The sequence below is a fragment of the Schistocerca nitens genome, chromosome 3, assembly GCF_023898315.1.
Source record: "Schistocerca nitens isolate TAMUIC-IGC-003100 chromosome 3, iqSchNite1.1, whole genome shotgun sequence".
Lineage (NCBI taxonomy): Eukaryota > Metazoa > Arthropoda > Insecta > Orthoptera > Acrididae > Schistocerca > Schistocerca nitens.
The window spans coordinates 912,409,444-912,430,805 of record NC_064616.1 but is presented as its reverse complement, the minus strand read 5'-3'; the positions used below and the strand labels follow the sequence as shown (position 1 = coordinate 912,430,805).

The 21,362-nt window shown below is 38.4% G+C and overlaps 1 protein-coding gene across 1 annotated transcript in view; it reads left to right on the top strand.

Moving 5' to 3' along the window:
- Positions 1–2,553: 2,553 nt before the first annotated feature.
- Positions 2,554–21,362, top strand: part of LOC126248970 (malonyl-CoA decarboxylase, mitochondrial-like) — a 95,903-nt gene continuing 77,094 nt past the window's right edge. Inside the window, exons 1-2 of the mRNA XM_049950522.1 lie at positions 2,554–2,570; positions 3,016–3,283. Of these exons, the coding sequence (XP_049806479.1) occupies positions 3,035–3,283 (249 nt within the window). The 5' untranslated portion in view covers positions 2,554–2,570; positions 3,016–3,034. The remainder of the gene's footprint in view (positions 2,571–3,015; positions 3,284–21,362) is intronic.

The window sequence follows — 21,362 nt, the reverse complement described above, 5'->3', positions numbered from 1 at the left end:
ATCTCTATAATGCATACTTCCAGTCGTTCCTTTGATAAGGATGAATCTTATGAGAGGATTTATCCTCACCAGAAACACATCTAGTATGCAGAAAAAGCCTGTCTTGGGTACTTGTAAGTTAAGGCATTATGAGTAGAATCATGTAGCACATTCTTCAAGCCTTCTTCTTTCAATTGAAAATAATGACACTGCCCTGCCTTTACATGAGACTATATTGCTTACAAATGAGTACTTTTTAACATGAACTAAGAGACTACAAAAAAATAAACATGTTCATAGTCACAGTACAAGAAGTAACTGTATTACCATCATGATTCAGTCCAGAACAGGATTCAGTCCACAACAGTATTGTATCAGATGTTTTTCATATTAGTTAAATTATTCAATAGTCTATCTAATCATTTACAGCAGCAGGAAAATAAAAAGTCTTTTATAGGTAAATTTCTGACATTTCCAATGGAACACTGCTTCTACTCAGTAAAATATTTTCTCAATTGCAAAACATGAAATGTGTAAATTATTCTTTTAAATTGAAATTTGAACTGTTGTAAATTAATACTACTGAAACTGGGTTGTTAATTATTAGTAATTTATGACTGATGCATTGTATGTCTTCAACTTCTCCCTATGTCCTACAGACCTTTCGGGTCTAGTGTAGCAGGGGATACAACCCGTCGGCTTTGGACAATGACTTCACAAGTCGCCAGAGAGCAGTTTACCATTTTCGCTTTTGCTGTTATGTTTCAGTTTCGTTTTTTTACTGATTGCTTAATAAAGTGGATCTGTTTATTCTATCTCGTGAGTTTTTTTTTTAAGCCAAAAAACACTTATCAGCTGCTGAAGGGAGCTACAACACTAAGAAGAATCGCTTCTCGTTTGGCGACTTGTGACGTCATTGTCCAAAGCCAACGGGTTGTATCCCCTGCTATACTAGTCCCGACCTTTGTGTATGGCATCTGTAGGATATAACTATGTAATGTATGTCATGTCTCTCTCTATTTTTGGGAATTGAGTGATCCTATATCCAATGAACTAACAATATATGCAATAAACAATGGACCAATAAACAACGATGATAACTTGTGGAGTGCAGATGTAGATGCAACCAGCAGGAAAACCTGTCATTATAGTTCAAAAGTAACAGAAGGGGAACATCAGTGATGCTGTAGTGTACATCAGTCCTGTTGATATGCCTGGATGGCACATTTGTTTGAGGCAACTGCTTGCAATACACAGGAGGTCCAGATAATGATTTTACCGGAAATGAACTTATACCTCCATATAATGGAAGACTCTTACTAAAGTACAGGTTATTTGATTTTTAGATTTCGGTATACATTTTAAAATTACATAGAGAGTATAGATAATCTGTTGCAGACAGTGAATGTTTCTAACTGTACAGTCAGAACTGCATCACACTCACAGCTGAGACATACCTTCAAACTTATGTACTATGCATTTTTTTCTCTACTGTCAAATAGTTAATTACTCTGGTGTAGCTCTGTTCATGTACAAGGGATTTATCTGCATGAGGAACATGTAATCAGTGTTGTACATAAGCAGCTTTTTCTGGGCTTTCCCTGGTGAACATCCTAATTAGATCCTAGGTGAGTGAGAGAAACTACAGAAAACCTAACTCATGTTATGTTAGTTACGATTTGAATTGTAGTGAAAATTTATCTATAACAGCACAGCATTTTGGTTCTGCACTATCCTGTTTGGTATCATTTGTAGTTCTACTCTGTCATATGTATGCATCATCTGACTGAGTAACTGGTAACAAATAGAGGGAACATTAAGAGTGCAGCAAAATATTCAATAACATGCAGAATGTGCCGAAAGAAATTTATATGGTGTAGTATACTCATAAGATTATCGATACATTTAGAACTGTTGAAACATTACAGTTTTAACTCATGCATTAGAGGTTCTGTACTATGCAACGTTTTTTGTGTTTGGTACATGTACACTGTTGTCATTCTAGGGTAAAACAATGTTACTTCCAAAATGCTAATCACAAAAAAAGTAAAAGGTGCATTTAGTTTTAAGATCGCGCTTCATACCTTCAACAAAGGAACTTTTCCATCACTGTCTCGAATGTTAACGCTTGCTTTGTTATTTACGAGAAAGTACACAACATTTGCATGACCTCTTGCTGCCGCCAAATGCAATGCTGTTCTGTTTGAACGGTCACGGATGTCAATGTCTGTTTTTTTAACTGCTGCTTTCACTTTCTCCAGGTTTCCTTGCCATGTTACCTTATGCAATTTTGTAAGGCTTTTGTCCTTTCCGTTTATATCTACACTATATCCGCATGCATGCTCTATTGTTGTTGACGCTTCTTCTGTGGGTCTGGAAACCGATAGTTTGGCGTATTGGTCACCGGTACTGAAGCCGATATTAGAAGGTGCGTAATCTTTTCTTTCATCTTTTTTGCCTTTAACAAACTTCAACACTTTCTTCATCATACGGTCAAACTTGTCAAGTTCGGAGATGCGCAGGTAACATACTACACTGCCCACAAAGAAAATCAATACTCCCCTAAACCTCATTTCGCAAATACGACCACCGTAAGTGCTCCTGCTTTTGTATTGGTGCAAAAAGATAGCTTGGTGCATGACAGCATTGTCAGAAACAATTACTTTTAAAATAACTGCAAAGAAATGTATTGTTTCTTTCCGTGATAGTTTCGTTTGTTTACAAACAAAGCCATGTGACTCCTGGCTCGAAGCGTAGATTATTAAGCACTTATCTTGTATAATCTGATATTGTAAGTTCCATTCCACCTCCACCTCAATTATGTAGTGATACTTTACTGTACATTCAAACTTGTGTGTATTATCAGATCCTCATATAAAAGTATCAGAGTTTTCCGCTTAGGATACGTGACATGAATTGCGCAAAGAAACTTATTTTAAGCAGAAAGGTTATGTTACTATTTGACATACGTGCACCTAAACTTGAGTACGAAATAACTGGTGCCTGTTTCAGACCACATTTTCGGTATTTCCACAGAGAGAACAGATTAAATCGAATGGCGGATGGTGTAGATGGAAATACCGTGAAATATAGTGCTCTGCGAGCTAGGAAAATCACGACTGGGGCAACGGATGATACGAAACGTAGAAATATCGAAGACAGTGACGACCCGGATTCATTTTTTTCTATTACAGAAGGTTTATCGAAACTACCGAGCACAGAAGAGGACGAATATCGTGTGAAAGCGTTGCTTAATGAAATTTTAACTTTGCGTAACACCAATATCAGTAGCTGGATTATTGAGGTAAATAAAGTTTTTCTAATGCGTCTACTGTTTTTTTGCTCTCATCGCCGTTATAGTTTTAATGTTCATAGTGCAGTAGTGGAGAATACACCTGTGTGTGTTAATGTAACATAAAGGAATTGTCGTCATATAAATTGTAATTTGCAGTGTAGGTGGGATTGTAAATGTATACTGACGTATCCATTATCTCTCAAAACAGTGATCAAAGGATGACAAAATAAACAAACACAATGAAAATTAATAACTCAAATTACATACACATGGAATATATTACTATATTTTACGAGGATAGAATAGGTGGTCGCCTGTGGCCTTTCTAAAGGTATTAGCCAGGCATTTGGCTGAAATGATTTAGAAAAACCACAACTTAAATCAGTATAGCCGCAGAACATACTCCCCCCCCCCCCCCCCCAAATATGAGGTCAGTTTATTAACAGCTGCACCATCTCATTCGATTGGTAGCAACTCTACAATGTTCTTTTGACCACACACAATTTGCACCAGATAAATTCTCGTAAAGGCATTACATTGTGATCTTTTGTTGCAATATGACAATACTGGAGTAGTCGTCCCCTTTGGTTTTCAACCCGTACACAGAGTCCTCTAAGGAATCTATAATTGTGTAGTATGCATTACTTAGGAAGTAGGGGGCCTACATTTGAACTGCCTTTTTAAATAAATGTAATTTAGTACTCTTTTTCATCTTATTGGGCAATTAATTGTACAGTTTAATTCCCTGATAAAAATATAGTATTGAGTTTTTTTTTTTCATCAGTACTTGTAAAATCCGAACTGGCTCTTATTTCATGATTATGTATAGAACTATTAGTGAAATATGTACCAGGGTCTTCCCTGACATTCACAACAGATTGGTACTAGATGTACTACTCACTTGGTGCAGTAAGTATACTCAGTTTTTAATCCCTTTCCTAAGAACTGAGCGTACTCAGGAATCTTATGTCACCACAAAACATCATCTGTAACAGACTGATGTTAGAACTGTAAGAGAATAACATGCTGATGACATTCTTTTAGCCAGTATGTGCTTGTGTTCATTATATGTAAGTTGACACTCAGTAACCACATGTTAAAACTAAATTATGTAATCTGCAGATAGGTTTATCACGGATTGATTGATTTTTATTTGGTCCGATTTGATTACATTATATACAAAATGTATACTTGCAATATAGGACAAGTCAACTTAATTCCATATTATAAAATATTTAGCCTACATCTTACAATACAAAACCTCAAAGTGGCAGTAACGGCAGTAACGTTGCATACATTTTCCTCTTGATTAATATGTAGGTCTTAAAATTTTGTATACCTTGTTTAACTACAGAGCAGGTATACAAAAACATATTATGCATACAGTATATTCAACTGATTATAGTACATACATACAGATATTAACATTATTCATTCTTTACAGCCAAGTAGGGTAGAACAGTGGGTAGCACACTGGACTCGCAATTGAGAGGACAGTGATTCAAACCCATGTCTAACCATCCTGATTTAGGTTTTCCATGATATCCCTAAATCATGTAAGGCAAGTACTGGGATGGTTCCTTCGAAAGGGTACAGCCACTTTCCTTTACCATCCTTCCTTAATCCGTGCTTTTGCTCCGTTGCTAATGACCTCATTGTCAACAGGATGTTAAACACTAATCTCCTCCTTAATTCTTTACATGTATACCGCACTGTCAAATTCTCCTTCCATATATTTCATCTATATGTAATGCAACAGACTTGTTTTCTCTGTAGGGTTGAACAGCATGTTGTTTGCTTTCTTTATGTTCAGTCTTGGTTTATTACAGAATGTCGAACTGTCAACATCCTTGAGGTTTTAATTTCTCTTCCCTGTTAGGAGTTGACTCCGATGTTGTTGTTATCATCAAAGAGAACTTTGTACCCATGCATTATACTGTTTGGAATGCCATTACTATATATTAAGAACAGTATTACACTCAGTACATTACTTGGAGGCGTATGTATGTTTCTTGTCTGACAATTGTTTCATACTGAATATTTATCATCAGCAGATGTGAACTATGTCAACTTTTGTATCCTATTTTCTAAGTAAGACTCAAATCACTTAGTTACTATTACTCGTACACCTAGTGCTTCTAGTTTGTTTAGTAGTATTTTATGGGCAGCAGTGTGAAAAGTGTTGGACAAATCTAAGAATATGTCTGTAACACAGTCATCCATATCAAGAGCTTCAAAGACCATTTTTGCGATCTCTGTGATGGCCAATATTGCATTTCTCCCACTTTAGAAACCAAACTGTACTTTATTAAGACAGTTGTATTTATTCATGTAACTTGTTAGTCTGTCTTTAAAGATTTATTCAATTAATTTTTGGAACATTGACAGTAGTGGAACTGGTCTGTAGTTTTCTGTACTCTCCGCATTACATTTCTTTAGTAAGGGCGCAACTAGTGCATGGTTTTGGCACCCTGGTAAATACTTGAACTAAAGGACTCATTTAATGACATGTGTATGCTGTTTATGCATGCCATCAGAACAGACTCGAACCTTATCAGATAAACCAGTGACGTCATACTAGTCCCCAAGATACAACACAAGATGACGACCAATAACCTTAAACATTAGTAGGGTATGAAAATGTAAACATCAAGTTCAGAATTGCATAAATTATTTATAATAAAAGCTAACAGGTGTACTGCAGGAAGTAGGGGTTGTGGTGGAAACAAACTGAAGTTTAACACACCAATCACAAAATCACATTGATAGTATAAATTACAAAACACAGTGACAACATAAAAACAATAGTTTCTGGAAAAAAAAGATGACGGCAAAAGCAAAGAAAATATAACTGATATTGAAAACATTGTTCTAGCAATAGACACCAACTCAAAAGATCAGTACCAAAACAAAAAGCTACACCGGCTTTGTGTTATCAAGAGAAAAAAACACACACATTGCCAATGTAGGTGCACTATAGTGTGTGTGTGATATATATATATATATAAGTCAACCTTTCCACAGTATCACAGCACCAAAACTCGCTCATATAATTAAGACTGAAAACCTAACATCATCAAATAGGTTAACAAGCTCCATGATCCTACCACTAAAAATCCAAGAGAACTACCAACAACTAACACACAAAAAAAAGGTCATAGAAAGTAACACTGGGACTTACTTCGATATACAAAAAACGTACAATTATGCATTGAACATACATACCACAATAAAGAAATAACAGCATAAAATCATAAAAAGTCAACTGACACATAAATCTAACAGTCTAGCGATAACAAAAACAGTATATCATAAACACAATCTCTCAAATATAAAGTGTAGATTTTTCAAATTGGGAGTGTCTCTGGATACAACACCATACATAGTCCAACCGACAATGCCATATATATTGGCCCATCTGTGAGGTGCAGCAACTTCAGTCAGTTTCATACCTTGTCCATGAATGTACCACTTCATGTACATGGCTAGTCAACTGAACAACTGTAGGACTTGATCGTGCTCAACATGTTGTCCTGCATTGTAATATGCAGGGACCTACTCATGAACTTCACTGTCACATGAATACTAGCAAAAAACAAAATGTAAAATTGAAATGATAAACGACATACCGCAGTAATAATTCCAAACTCAGAAATGAATCTAATAACTCACATTTGTCAACTTCAAAATAACTCATTAACAAATTCTCACAAACTCTCTATAATAGTAATAATAATATTACCAAGCAACAAACCTAGGAACCGACACAACTGGATACAGATCACAAGTATACACAAAATTTGTTACCAGATACCCAGAATTAAAATTTTTAACAGAACAACGACTAGCTGATCAGATCCGTGTAATAATCAAAAATAACAGGATACCCCAGTCAGAATTAGAAAACCTCAAACAACAAGTACAACAAATACTGGAACAAAATAATGTGCAATCAGAAGCAGAAGAAGAAGAAAATACAGTAATGGACTCAAAACATCCCAGAGCAAACAAACAAAGAACACCATGCATCAATTAAACAATCAGAGGAAAACGACATCTTAAGACGGCCACCAGAACAAGCACAAACAGAACATGAAGTGACACACATGTTAGATATAGAAGAAAACTTTCAGCTAACATATATAGAATACAAAGACACAAATACAGACATTAGACCATTCTTGCATAGACCACCAAATAACCCACAAGTCGAAACAACAATAAAAACTATCAACACAATCATACACAACAAAATAAATGAAAACACAACTATGGAAGAGTTACAACTACTGGTTTATATAGGAGCACTCACTACACTAAATATACACACTAGGCAGAGATCAGAACCAACCAACACACAGAAGAAACCCACAAAACCAGAATGGCAACACAGGCTACAGATCAAAATAGAAAAACTGCGAAAAGACATCGGACAGCTAACACAATTTATAAGAAATGAAATCTCGGAAAAAAAACGAAAAAGGTTAGGTAAAATCTCACAACAAGAAGCGACAGAGCAATTAGACGAAAAGAAGCAGAAATTACAAGCATTAGCCAAACGACTCAGAAGATACAAAAAAAGTGAAAATAGAAGGAAACAAAACCAAACTTTCAACACAAACCAAAAGAAATTTTACCAGACAATAGATAACACACACATTAAAATAAACAATCCACCAAACATAACAGACATGGAACACTTCTGGAGCAACATATGGTCAAACCCGGTACAACATAACAGGCATGCACGGTGGATACAAGCAGAAACAGACACATACAAGATGATACCACAAATGCCCGAAGTGATAATTTTGCAGCATGAAGTCACCCGAGAAATTGATTCTATACACAATTGGAAAGCCCCTGGAAAAGATAAAATAGCAAATTTCTGGCTAAAGAAGTTCACCTCAACACATTCACATCTAACTAAATTATTTAACAGTTACATTGCAGACCCATACACAATCCCTGATACACTTACACAAGGAATAACTTATCTGAAACCTAAAGATCAAGCAGACACAGCAAACCCAGCAAAATATCGCCCCATAACATGCCTACCAACAATATACAAAATATTAACTTCAGTCATTAAACAGAAATTAATGACACATACAACACAGAACAAAATTATAAATGAAGAACAAAAAGGCTGTTGCAAAGGAGCACGAGGATGTAAAGAGCAACTGATAATAGATGCAGAGGCGACATATCAAGCTAAAACTAAACAAAGGTCACTACACTACGCATACATTGATTATCAAATAGCTTTTGATAGTGTACCCCCACTCATGGTTACTACAAACATTGGAAATATACAAAGTAGATCCTAAACTGATACAGTTCCTAAACATATTACTGAAAAACTGGAAAACCACACTTAGTATTCAAACAAATTCAAATAATATCACATCACAGCCAATACAGATTAAGCGTGGAATATACCAAGGAGACTCATTAAGTCCTTTCTGGTTCTGCCTTGCTCTGAACCCACTATCCAACATGCTAAATAATACAAATTATGGATACAATATTACTGGAACATACCAACACAAAATCACACATTTGCTATACATGGATGATCTAAAACTACTGGCAGCAACAAATCAACAACTCAACCAATTACTAAACATAACAGAAGTATTCAGCGATGATATAAATATGGCTTTTGGAACAGACAAATGTAAGAAAAATAGCATAGTCAAGGGAAAACACACTAAACAAGAAGATTACATATTGGATAACCACAACGACTACATAGAAGCGATGTAAAAAACAGATACCTATAAATATCTAGGATACAGACAAAAATTAGGAGTAGATAATACAAATATTAAAGAAGAACTAAAAGAAAAATATAGACAAAGAGTAACAAAAATACTGAAAACAGAATTGACAGCAAGAAACAAGACAAAAGCTATAAATACCCATGCTATACCAATATTGACCTACCCATTTGGAGTAGTGAAATGGAGTAACACAGACCTAGAAGCACTCAATACACTTACTCGATCACAATGCCACAAATATAGAATACATCACATACATTCAGCAACAGAAAGATTCACATTAAGCAGAAAGGAAGTAGGAAGGGGATTTATCGACATAAAAAACCTACATTATGGACAAGTAGACAATTTAAGAAAATTCTTTATAGAACGGGCAGAAACTAGCAAAATACACAAAGCAATCACTCATATAAATACATCGGCTACACCATTGCAATTTCATAACCACTTCTACAACCCTTTAGATCACATAACATCAACAGATACGAAGAAAGTAAATTGGAAAAAGAAAACATCACATGGCAAGCACCCGTATCATCTAACACAGCCACCCATTGATCAAGACGCATCCAACACATGGCTAAGAAAAGGCAATATATACAGTGAGAAGGAAGGATTCATGATTGCACTACAGGATCAAACAATAAACACCAGATATTACAGCAAGCATATTATTAAAGATCCCAATACCACAACAGATAAATGCAGACTTTGCAAACAAGAAATAGAAACAGTAGATCACATCACAAGCAGATGTACAATACTAGCAAATACAGAATACCCCAGCAGACATGACAATGTAGCAAAAATAATACATCAACAACTTGCCATACAACATAAACTAATAAAACAACAAGTTCCCACATATAAGTATGCACCACAAAATGTACTGGAGAATGATGAATACAAATTATACTGGAACAGAACCATTATAACAGATAAAACAACACCACATAACAAACCTGACATCATACTCACCAATAAAAAGAAGAAATCAACACAACTAATCGAAATATCCATACCCAGTACAACAAATATACAGGAGAAAACAGGAGAAAAAATTGAAAAATACATCCAACTGGCTGAGGAAGTCAAAGACATGTGGCATCAGGATAAAGTTGACATAGTACCAATTATACTATCAACTACAGGAGTCATACCATACAATATCCACCAGTACATCAACGCAATACAGCTACATCCAAACGTATACATACAACTACAGAAATCTGTAATTATTGATACATGTTCAATTACCCGAAAGTTCCTAAATGCAATGTAACATATACCGTACAGTTAAAAGGAAGTCACGCTTGATCAAGGTCCGCGTCACTTTCCATTTTTAACCAGACATAACATCTGAGACAGGAATGAAAAATAATAATAATAATAATTAATAATTATCATCATCATCATCACAAAAGCACTCAGTGAGTCCAATTTTACTAACAACACTCACAAACAATTTGGAAACACAAACATTCCACATAAGAGTGTGCCACCACATAGCCAAACATGCCTTCTTCAAATGTGATGTATTTCAAAGATACCATGCCACCATGACTCATACAAAACAACACGACACAGTTACATCATGGTTCAAAACAGATGAGAGGTACTGAATGCTTGGCTTGACCCACCTCATCTTCCTGCCCTGTTGTCTTCTAATCCTGTGCTACTTTCTAAATGTTTTATATTATTCTTATGATGTATCTGACATGTCCTACAGGGTTGTACTGAATGATCGAAGGATGAATGAATGAATAAATAAATGCATGCTGATGTTATTTTTTAATTTCTTTATTGTTTTCCAGATTTCACGCACTCTTGTGGGAATCATCATCATTGAGCTTGCTATATAATTCATTGTGGGTACTACATGTTTTATGAAGAATTTGCTTGCAACTTTTCTGCAATACCAGAGAAATAATCATTTATAAAATTTGCCAATTTGTGAGGATTTTTTATTTTTCTACTGCCATTTACTTATTTTTTTATTCATCCAAGATCATTTCACAATGATGTAGGATTTTTCAAAGTAATATAATGCCAATCAATGGACTAAAACATAACACACAGCCATCTTTCTTTTGTATGTTGTTATATGTGTATCTGCCTCTTCCAGTTTAATGTTTTATGACATCCCATACCACACTGCATTTATGTATTATTTTGTCATTGAATGACTTTTTGCAGTACCCTCCTGTGTATCTTTTTGTACCTGTGAAAGTAATTTATGGACAGTGGATTAGTGTAATGGTTATGTAAAGATCTGAGAGAAATTTTAAGTGCCTTGGAGGGCTTACTAATACCCACAGTCATCCATCTTCTTTAGCTGCTTGTACTGAAGTGGCTTCTTTTGGAAATGATCTCCTTAAAAATTAATCAGAACTTGCCAGTACTGTATAAAAAGGATGCATTTTAGGTTTCAAGAAAGTCCTTTTGTAGGCTTGAAGTTTAGCAGGCTTTACAAAGTCTTTATTTAACTTTACTGTCTGATAGTAAAGAAATGAGAGGCCTAGATCTTTTGCAAGTACTTGGCAATTTTCTCTGTCATTGTCTGTACGTACATGGTCCAAGATTGATGCGGAAGGTTTTGATATCTTAGTAACAGTATTCATTTGTAACATGTCAGAAGTGTTCAGTATGTTCAGTATGTTCAGGATGTTATTAATAATTCCACTCTCTACACTTGTGTGTATATTCATTTCTCCACATATTGTTATGTTATTTTTGGGTCCTGGGACTTTTTCCAGGGTTTCAGTTAATCTTCTGAAGAAAATGTGCACACTATAACTATTAGCCCACCAATATTAGTAAGCACATGGTGTGTTCAGCCAGAATTGGGATTACCATATGTGACTGGCTGCAGCAGACGACACCAGGTGTATGGCAACCCACCAGCTGCAGATTTATGTACCAGTGGTGACAGTGGTGAGGCGACCAGCCTGGCCACAATGCTCCTCCTCCTCAAAATGATGGTGGAGCCATCAAACTACTCATGGGCTCATCCAGAGTGGTGGGCCGAGTGAGACATCAGTGAGGTATCTGTGGCTGTCAGGAGGTGAGGTTCATTGACAGCAGCTACTAGCTATACCATAATGCTGACAGGCTCAGACGAAGGGAAGAGGGAGATGCCCTGGCAGGTGAAGGTGGGGCACTGGATAGTGGGCACACCATAGGTACCAAAAAATTATGGGTCCATGATGCAAATGCGTCAGGAAAACAAGCTGTTGGAGGTGGCAGTGCCAATAGTACATAAAGAAGAATTGGATTAGAAACTGGCACAGAAATTGGCACTGAAGTGAGAGTGGAAAACCTGTCTACTGATGAGACACAGAAAAGGAAACATGCAACAATTAGGCACAAAAACTGAAAACTGAAGACTCGTCCAGAAGTAGGCGTCAGACTGGGTAAGGGGCCATGCCACTGGCAAAGAGCAAAGCCGTGCTGGCGGCAGAATGGAGAGCCATGTTGGAGGCAGAATGAAGAGCCGTGTCGGTAGACGGACGGAGAGCTGTGCGGGTGGGTGTATGGAGAGCCATGACGGCAGGTGAATGGAGAGCCATGCTAGTGGCAGGCACAAATCGTGCCAGCGGCTGAAGCAAAGCTGTAGAAATCATCTGCCAGAGTGGTATTAAAATCCTAAATAAAATAGCAAGGACTGGCCAAAGAGGTTTACAGCTGCCACTGATTGCTATAAGAATGTACCACAGTTCACTCTTACTCACTGTTGTGGGCTATGGGTTGAGTGGTTGGGCTCACAGAGCCAGAAAGGTAAGAACAGCACAGGCTCTATGGTGAGTACAGAGAAGTGTACCCCTTCACCTGACAGGGGCATATAGAACAACACTGACTGAGGTGGTGCTGGTGATATTAGGCTTGCTACCTCTAGACCTAGCAGTAAGAAAGAGAGGTGCATGATACTGCCTCAAAAAGCTCCAGCAGAGGAGGCACAAGAGCCATATTAAATAAGTAAATAAAAGCTTGCATGGCAAGAAATCTGGGACAGGGCAGAAACAGGCAAGAGAACCTACCACTTCCTTTCTAATATAAAAGAAAGAACATGAATGATGTACTTCCTTCCTACCAACGGAGCTATACACTACCTGTTGGGACTTGGACTATATCCCAGCTACTTACTAAAATACAACAGTGCATCACAGACACTTGTAAATGTGGAGCAGTCGGCAACCCGGATCACATCATCTGGGAATGTGCAATTAGACAAGATGTTACAGACCAAGCCAGGAATGCGTTTGAAAATGCAACAGCCTACAATACAATAAGGAATGAGGACTGTGGCATAAGCTGAACTCGCTGATAGCTAAAATATGAGCTTATGAACTGCAAGCCTACATGGCTGAGAGATGACCAACAAGAATCCATACATCATGGTAACAAGATACGCCACGGCAGAACATCCACCTACAACAATCTTTTGGAAGCAGTGAGGAGATGAACAATGGGGAGAGTCAGGAATGATTTCCTGAGACCCTGACAGCCATCTCCCAATTTCTACACCTTTGGTGGCACAGCAGTGCAGCCCAGCCCCTGTGAATCCTGAGTTGCACCACAGTGTGCCAGGGGCTAACCATCTAGACAGATGAGAAATCCAACTTCTTTCTGATACTAAGTACAGTAATGTAGTGTAGTGTTGTATAATGGTTTAGCCCAGAATTATAAATTACAAAATCTGTGGTCGCCAATGCTGCATAATGTAATAGACCGGCGGTTCTCTTCTGGATTCTGGGTGAACAGTTTTTATGTTATTCTATGTAGATTTTTCTTTTAAACAGCATTATGCTTAGTTATTACCAACATATTTGAAATTGCATTGAAATATTATTTACTATATTCATGCCAATTCATCTGCTACATTCAGTCTGTTCTTTTATATAGTTAACAGACTAAAAGAAAATAGCAAATAAGTAAATAAGAGCAGCTTGATGCTGTTGGAAGAAAAACCAAGCTGGTGACTGTGAGGCAGGCTGGAAGCAGAGCAGTTCCAAATGCGAGAAATGTGAGCTTACAGTCCTGGTGCAAAACCAGCAGTAGGATCGTGCATTAAGACATGGGAAATGGTGACAGGAAGTGCAGCGTGGAACATGGTGCTATCTGTGCAGCCAGAGGCAGTCTGGCTGATCGGACATTGGCAAAATGCTTGCGGCTGATGGGAAAATCCAGGGCAGCAATGTCTGGGTTAGGACATGGCAGCAGTCAAGCTCCGAGGTAACAACACCAGACAAGTGCCCTGAATGGGCATGTGGTAGAATGGACGGTGAGCCATCCTCAGAAGGTAGGCAGGCCACAGATGCAGGCTTTCAGCCAAAAGCACGTGCAACATTGGCCACAGCTGGTGGAGGGCCCTCAGCCATTAGGCAGGATAGCAGTGGTGAATGAGACAAGTTGTGTTGGGTCATGTTCGACAGAAGCTTTACCAGCTGGTGCACTGCGGCAGGGTTGGGCCATCTCATCACCAACTTTTGCCATTATGTAGTACAAGAACACCATGTAATATAGTTGGCTCCTGGGGTACAATGAAAGAATCACATTTATTGGTAAACACACAAATGAACAGTTCACAGTTCTGGTGTGAAATGTAAAGTAATGGCCACTTTGGGTAGAATGATAAAATCTCTCAACTTTAGTCTAGCTTGAGGTCCTTGGTCAGCATTTGGTCGATGTCCTAGATGGTGTCCAGCTTTGTTGATGTGTGGTGGATGGGATGTTGGCAAATTGCTGGCAACCGATGGGTGACCAGTGTCCAGTTGGGCTCGGGTGCAACCTAGCTGTTGGGAAGTTGGCAGAGTGCTGGCAGCTGATGGGAGACAAGATCTCCAACCAACGGCAGCTGCTGGGATGGACAGATGCCAATGGGCTCAGGCAGGTGATGACATCCTAGTTGATGTCTGGCTGGTGTCTAGGTTGCTGTCCAATTGGTGTCCAAGGCTGCACTGGGTTGATGTCTAATTGGAATCCTGGGCTGCACTAGAACTGCTGCTGGTGAACTCTGCTGATAAATGGGCTACAGGCTGCAGCCAGCATTGGGCCCAGAGCATGAGAGAATGCTGTCGGGTAGTGGTCTGCCAGTTATTTGGAACGCAGCCACAGTTCACAACACATGAGGGGCTCTTGTATAGGATGATGAAGTATGAGGCATGCATATTGGTATCTGTTGCTTTGAAGGATGAAGTGTTGAGGGAAGCATGTGATGTCATATTAGCAAGTCTTGGGGGCTGAATAAAAATTGTTAGTTGAATAGCTGAGCAATATTGGTGGAGGGCAAGGAGGCAGGATATCAACCAGTATGTGACAAATTGTATGCCAAGCACACAATGTGACAATCTCAGTCACCAGTGAGTACTGTTCCAAAGGTTCCTGGAGGCATACAAGCCATTCGAAATGATGGACATGGACATTTTAGGTCTGGTCAACCTAACACCGGTGGGTAACCTCTACGTGTTAACCTCAATAGATCTGGTGGATGACATCAGAAGTTCACTGAGGCTTTTTGCAGATGATGCTGTGGTGTATCGAGAGGTTGTAACAATGGAAAATTGTACTGAAATTCAGGAGGATCTGCAGCGAATTGACGCATGGTGCAGGGAATGCCAATTGAATCTCAATGTAGACAAGTGTAATGTGCTGCGAATACATAGAAAGATAGATCCCTTATCATTTAGCTACAAAATAGCAGGTCAGCAACTGGAAGCAGTTAATTCCATAAATTATCTGGGAGTACGCATTAGGAGTGATTTAAAATGGAATGATCATATAAAGTTGATCGTTGGTAAAGCAGATGCCAGACTGAGATTCAATGGAAGAATCCTAAGGAAATGCAATCCAAAAACAAAGGAAGTAGGTTACAGTACGCTTGTTCGCCCACTGCTTGAATACTGCTCAGCAGTGTGGGATCCGTACCAGATAGGGTTGATGGAAGAGAGAGAGAAGATCCAATGGAGAGCAGCGCGCTTCGTTACAGGATCATTTAGTAATCGCGAAAGTGTTACGGAGATGATAGATAAACTCCAGTGGAAGACTCTGCAGGAGAGACACTCAGTAGCTTGGTACAGGCTTTTGTTAAAGTTTTGAGAACATACCTTCACCGAAGAGTCAAGCAGTATATTGCTCCCTCCTACATATATCTCGCGAAGAGACCATGATGATAAAATCAGAGAGATTAGAGCCCACACAAAAGCTTACCGACAATCCTTCTTTCCACGAACAATACGAGACTGGAATGGAAGGGAGAACCGATAGAGGTACTCAAGGTACCCTCCGCCACACACCGTCAGGTGGCTTGCGGAGTATGGATGTAGATGTAGATCACTTTTCACACTATGTTGCAACTGTTACAATCCCGAATCAACAAGCGAGTATGGTGGCAAATGCCACAGTACACAACTGATTACTAGAGTTTGGCATTTCTGACAATAGTTACAGATCAGGGCATAAACATTATGTCAGAGTTGCTTAAGCAGCTACGCCATCTATTGCAGATCCAATAGCTCAGAACTAGCCACTCCCAGTGAAACGGAAGAATGGAGTGTGTCCATCATACTGTCAGTAAGATGTTAAGGTATTATGTGAACAGCCATCATACTGACTGATATGTTTATATACCTTAGGTTATAGCTGTGTGTAATTCTAAAGTGCGTACCATATATACCAGAGTTGCTTCCAACATATGAGATGGTATATGCTAGAAAGGATCATACTGCTCTAGGAACCCGAGTAGAAAACTGGGAAATCCTCTGGTGTGGCCTTGCCAGCCGAGCTCCACTGAGCGGTAAGAATGGATTTGTCACCTCGTAAACCATCACGGAAGTACATGTCAAATTGGGATGTGTAAGAATGCAATGTTGCACTGATACACTAGGATTTAACATAGACCCTGTAACTCATGTGGGTATCAGTCCCTGTTGCTCCTCTGTCAGAGATAAGTGAATCATATCCATGGGAGGCAACACGGAATGCCACCATGTGCAGTCTGTATGTCCAGACTTAAACATGCTATTTTCCAAGCCATTTCACAAAAAAAGAGATAGAATGTTAGTAAAGAATTACCACCCGTCCATTATTGCCAGAATTTTCAAAACTTTTTGAGACGATCACAGTTAGTACAAGAAAACACTGTATACCAGACACTTTGGATTTCAAAAAGATCGGTGAGCTGAACAGGATATATTTACTTTGACAGGTGATGTACTAGAATCAATAACTCAAAAATTGTTACTGCTGGGAATATTGTGTGACTTGGCTAAGACTTTTGAGTGTGTGAACTGTGATATCATCATGCGGAATTTAAAATGTTAGGGAATGGTACACACAGCAAGTTCAACATTTTTATCTACAAAACAAAAAGCAGAGAGTATCATTTCCATGTTAATCTCACAGCAATTGGTTATTAAAGCAGCCCTGAAGAGCATTAGGGCTCATATAATACTAGGAACAGAAAGCTTGCTAACACCTGACTTTGATAGCAGTGTAATTTCTGGGGTAAATCTAAGTGAGTGTGGAAAGGATAGGCTAATAGGAAATTGAGGTGGTGTATTTTTACTAATAGAGAAGAAACTCAAATCCACCAAAACAGAAACTGGAACTACATGCAAAGTTGCATGAACAGCTCTCTGTATCAGTAGAGGTAGTAGACAACATTAACTTATAATTGGTTCCTAGGACATGACATCCTGTGAAATAACACTAAATGCTTTCCCTGAAAACAGAAACTCATTCATAATGGAAATATATTAGATTTAATGGCAACAAATACGCTGGTCCTCTTCGAAAGTATCCTAATTGAAAATGGTTTCAGTAACCATGACCCATTTGTAACAGAAATGATTATTAGTGTACAAATGGAAACTAAACAAGCAGAAAGATTCACATATTTAGTAAGCTAGGTAAAGAGGCAATTGTGTCATACATCAAAGAGGAAGTCAATCCATTTACCTCTACCTCTATGGTAGAACTTGTAAAGGAAATGTGCTCCAAGTTCAAAAGAATAGTTGACTAAGCACTGGATAGACATGCGTGAATTAGAACTGTGCAGGATGGAAGGTATCCTCCACGCAATACAGTCACTGTACAAAAAGTTCCAAAGGAACAGTGACTACTGCATAATAGGTGTAAAACAAAACATAAGGCTATAGAGAGAGATACTGAATGAACTGCATTGGGCTCTCAAAAGGGCAATGAGTGAAGCCTTCAGTGACCACCATAACAAAACCTTATGAAAAGATCTCTCACAAAACCCCAAGAAATTCTGGTCATGTGTAAAAGATTTTGGTGGCACGAGGATTAGTGTTCAGAAACTAATGGATGACACAGAATCTGAAATTGAGGGTAACAAACCAAAAACAGAAATATAAATCTGCATCTGCATGACTACTCTGGAGTTCACAATTAAGTGCCAGGCAGAGGGTTCACCGAACCACCTTCAAGCTATTTCTCTACTGTTCCACTCTCAAAATGCGCATGAGAAAAATGGGCACTTTCTATGGGAGCTCTGATTTCTTTTACTTTATTATGTTAACCCTTTCATGATGTATATAGTTGGGTGTTAACAAAATATTTTTGCATTTGGAGGAGAAAGTTGGTGATTGAAATTTGAGTATAGTTTCATACTATTGTAGGATCACCTCGCACTTTTCATTATTTAGAGTCAGTTGCCACTACACTGGACTTGCATTCGGGAGGACAACGGTTCGATCCCACGTTCGGCCATCCTGATTTAGGTTTTCCATGATTTCCCTAATCCAGGCAAGTGCCGGGATGGTTCCTTTGAAAGGGCATGGCCAACTTCCTTCCCTAATCCGATCGATGCGACCAATGACCGCGCTGTTCCCCGTCAGTTGCCACTTTTTTGCACCATACAGATATCTTGTGTGAATCATTTTGCAATTGGTTGTGATCATGAGTTAAGAACAGAATAAGTGACAGTATCAGCTGCAAACAATGTGAGAGTACTACTCTGATTGTTTCCTAAATTGTTCATATACATCAGGAACAACAGAGGGCCTATAACATTTCCTTGGGGAACACCAGATATCGCTTATGTTTTACACAGTGAATTGCCATCAGTTACCATAAACAGTGCCAATCCAGTCACACAATTGAGATGTTGCACCTTTGGAGTGCAATCTGAGTAGAAGCCACTTGTAAGGAACTGTATCAAAAGCCATCTAGAAATATGAAGTCATTTTGAGATCTCCTATCAATAGCTCTCATTACTTCATATGGATAAAGACCTAGTTGTGTTTCATAAGAATGATATTTTCCATATCCATACTGACTATGTGTCAATAGGTCATTTTCTTTGAGGTAATCCATAATGCTGAACTCAGTTTTTAACACTCCTTTACAAAGGAAAATGCGGAAGTAGTGCCCCAGTTCAAGTTTCTCACCACTTCAAAAATCAGTGATACAGTTATTAGTGTAAATGCCTTTGAGAAACACTGGGAATTGCTAAAATTAACAACACTCCATGGCCTCATGGAATTAGATTTTAACCATAAGATACAGTAGATACCTCAAACAAAAAGCTATACCCAGTGGTTGGAAGAAAGCACAGGTCACAAATGTCTACAAGAAGAGTAACAGAAAAAATCTGTCAACTATCAATGAATTTCATTGATGCCCATCTGTTGTATAATTTTAAATCATATTTTGAACTGGCGTGTGATGGGGTATCTTGAATAAAATGACAACCCACACAGATTCCAAAAACATTGGTCTTGCAAAGTTCAATTCTCACTTTTCTTGCATGACACCCTGAAAGCCATGGATCAAAGCAAATTAAGTGTTTGAGTGTTTTTTGACATTTGAGAAGCATTTGACTCCGTACCATGCTTATGCTTTTTACGAAAAACGTGATTGTATGGGCTGTCAAGCAAAGTTTTTGACTGGATTATGAATTTCCTGTTAGTGAGGATGCAGCATGTTGCCTTGGGTGGAGAGTCATAGATAGGTATAGAAGTAAATTCAGGTGTGACTCAGAGAAGTGTTTTGGGGCTCTTTTTGTCCATGTTGTATTTTATTGATCTGGGATACTTAGTAGTAAACAGTAAACTCAGAGGTTTTCATATAATGGTAGAGGGAGGGACCCGCCTGGACAGCTACATATTTTAGCACACCATATCTGGGCTACGGGGAGATATTCTGGCCGTGGCTCGAATCTGCCTAGCAGTTAAAGATGAGGGCTGGTGTGCCAGCCGGTCTGGATGTGGTTTTTAGGCTATTTCTGAACCCCAGGCTGGTAGCCACTTCACCCCTCGGTTACATTACTCTCAAGCATTTTGAAACCATTTTCACACTTTCACATTGACAACACTAGTTGCAGGCAGATGAGGTACACAAATTCTGTCCCAGAAGAAGAATGGGTGGTGACACGAAGGGCATCTGGCCACCCACTACCACTAACACTGCCAAATACAGAGTAATATGCTGACCCCCAGAAGACAAGGAATAAGATGAGGAAAAAGAAAATCTGCAAAGAGGGGGTTATCTGAAAGAAGGTTCACAAATATCTTTAAGTTACTGGTTGAATGAGTCAACTCATACAAGTACCGGCGTGTAATAATTTGTGGTGATATGAAATGAAATGATCACATTGGCTGTCATAGATAATTCAGATGACAGGCTTTGGTTCGTTGTCAGAATACTGGGAAAATGCAAGCCTGTGGGGACATTATAAAATAGGACTGACAGTGGATACTGATTGTATACAATGAAAGGTGGCACAATTGGTCACAGCTTTGTTTGTCTCATGGAAGAGCACCAGGGAAATGTTAAAAAACCTGAATTGACTGTCGCTTGAAGATATATGGGAATTATCATGTGAATACCTATTTAGAAAGTTGCCAGTACCATTATTAAATAAAGAATCTAGAAATATACTCAGCCCCTATGTATCACGCCCATAGGAACTGTGAAGACAAGGCTAGACTAGTTACAGCATGCAAAGAGGCATTTAGGCAAATGTGAATAGAATGGGAAGAAATCCTAACGTGATACAATGCAAGTACCCTCTGTCATGCAACTGACAGTGGTTTGTAGAGTACGTGTGTGTAGATGTAGATCCTCCTGTTGTGGGTACTTGCTTGTTTTTGATAAATATACTGCAAATTATTTTCCATTTGCATTGTTAGAAGATGCAAATTTAGTTATTATTCCAGATGTGCACATATAGGACTGAAGTGTAATACCAGAACTTTTGCTGAAAAGTAACATAATGAATTAGAAAATAATTTAATTACCTAGCACAGTCACATTTGTTTCTAATCAAATTACCAGTT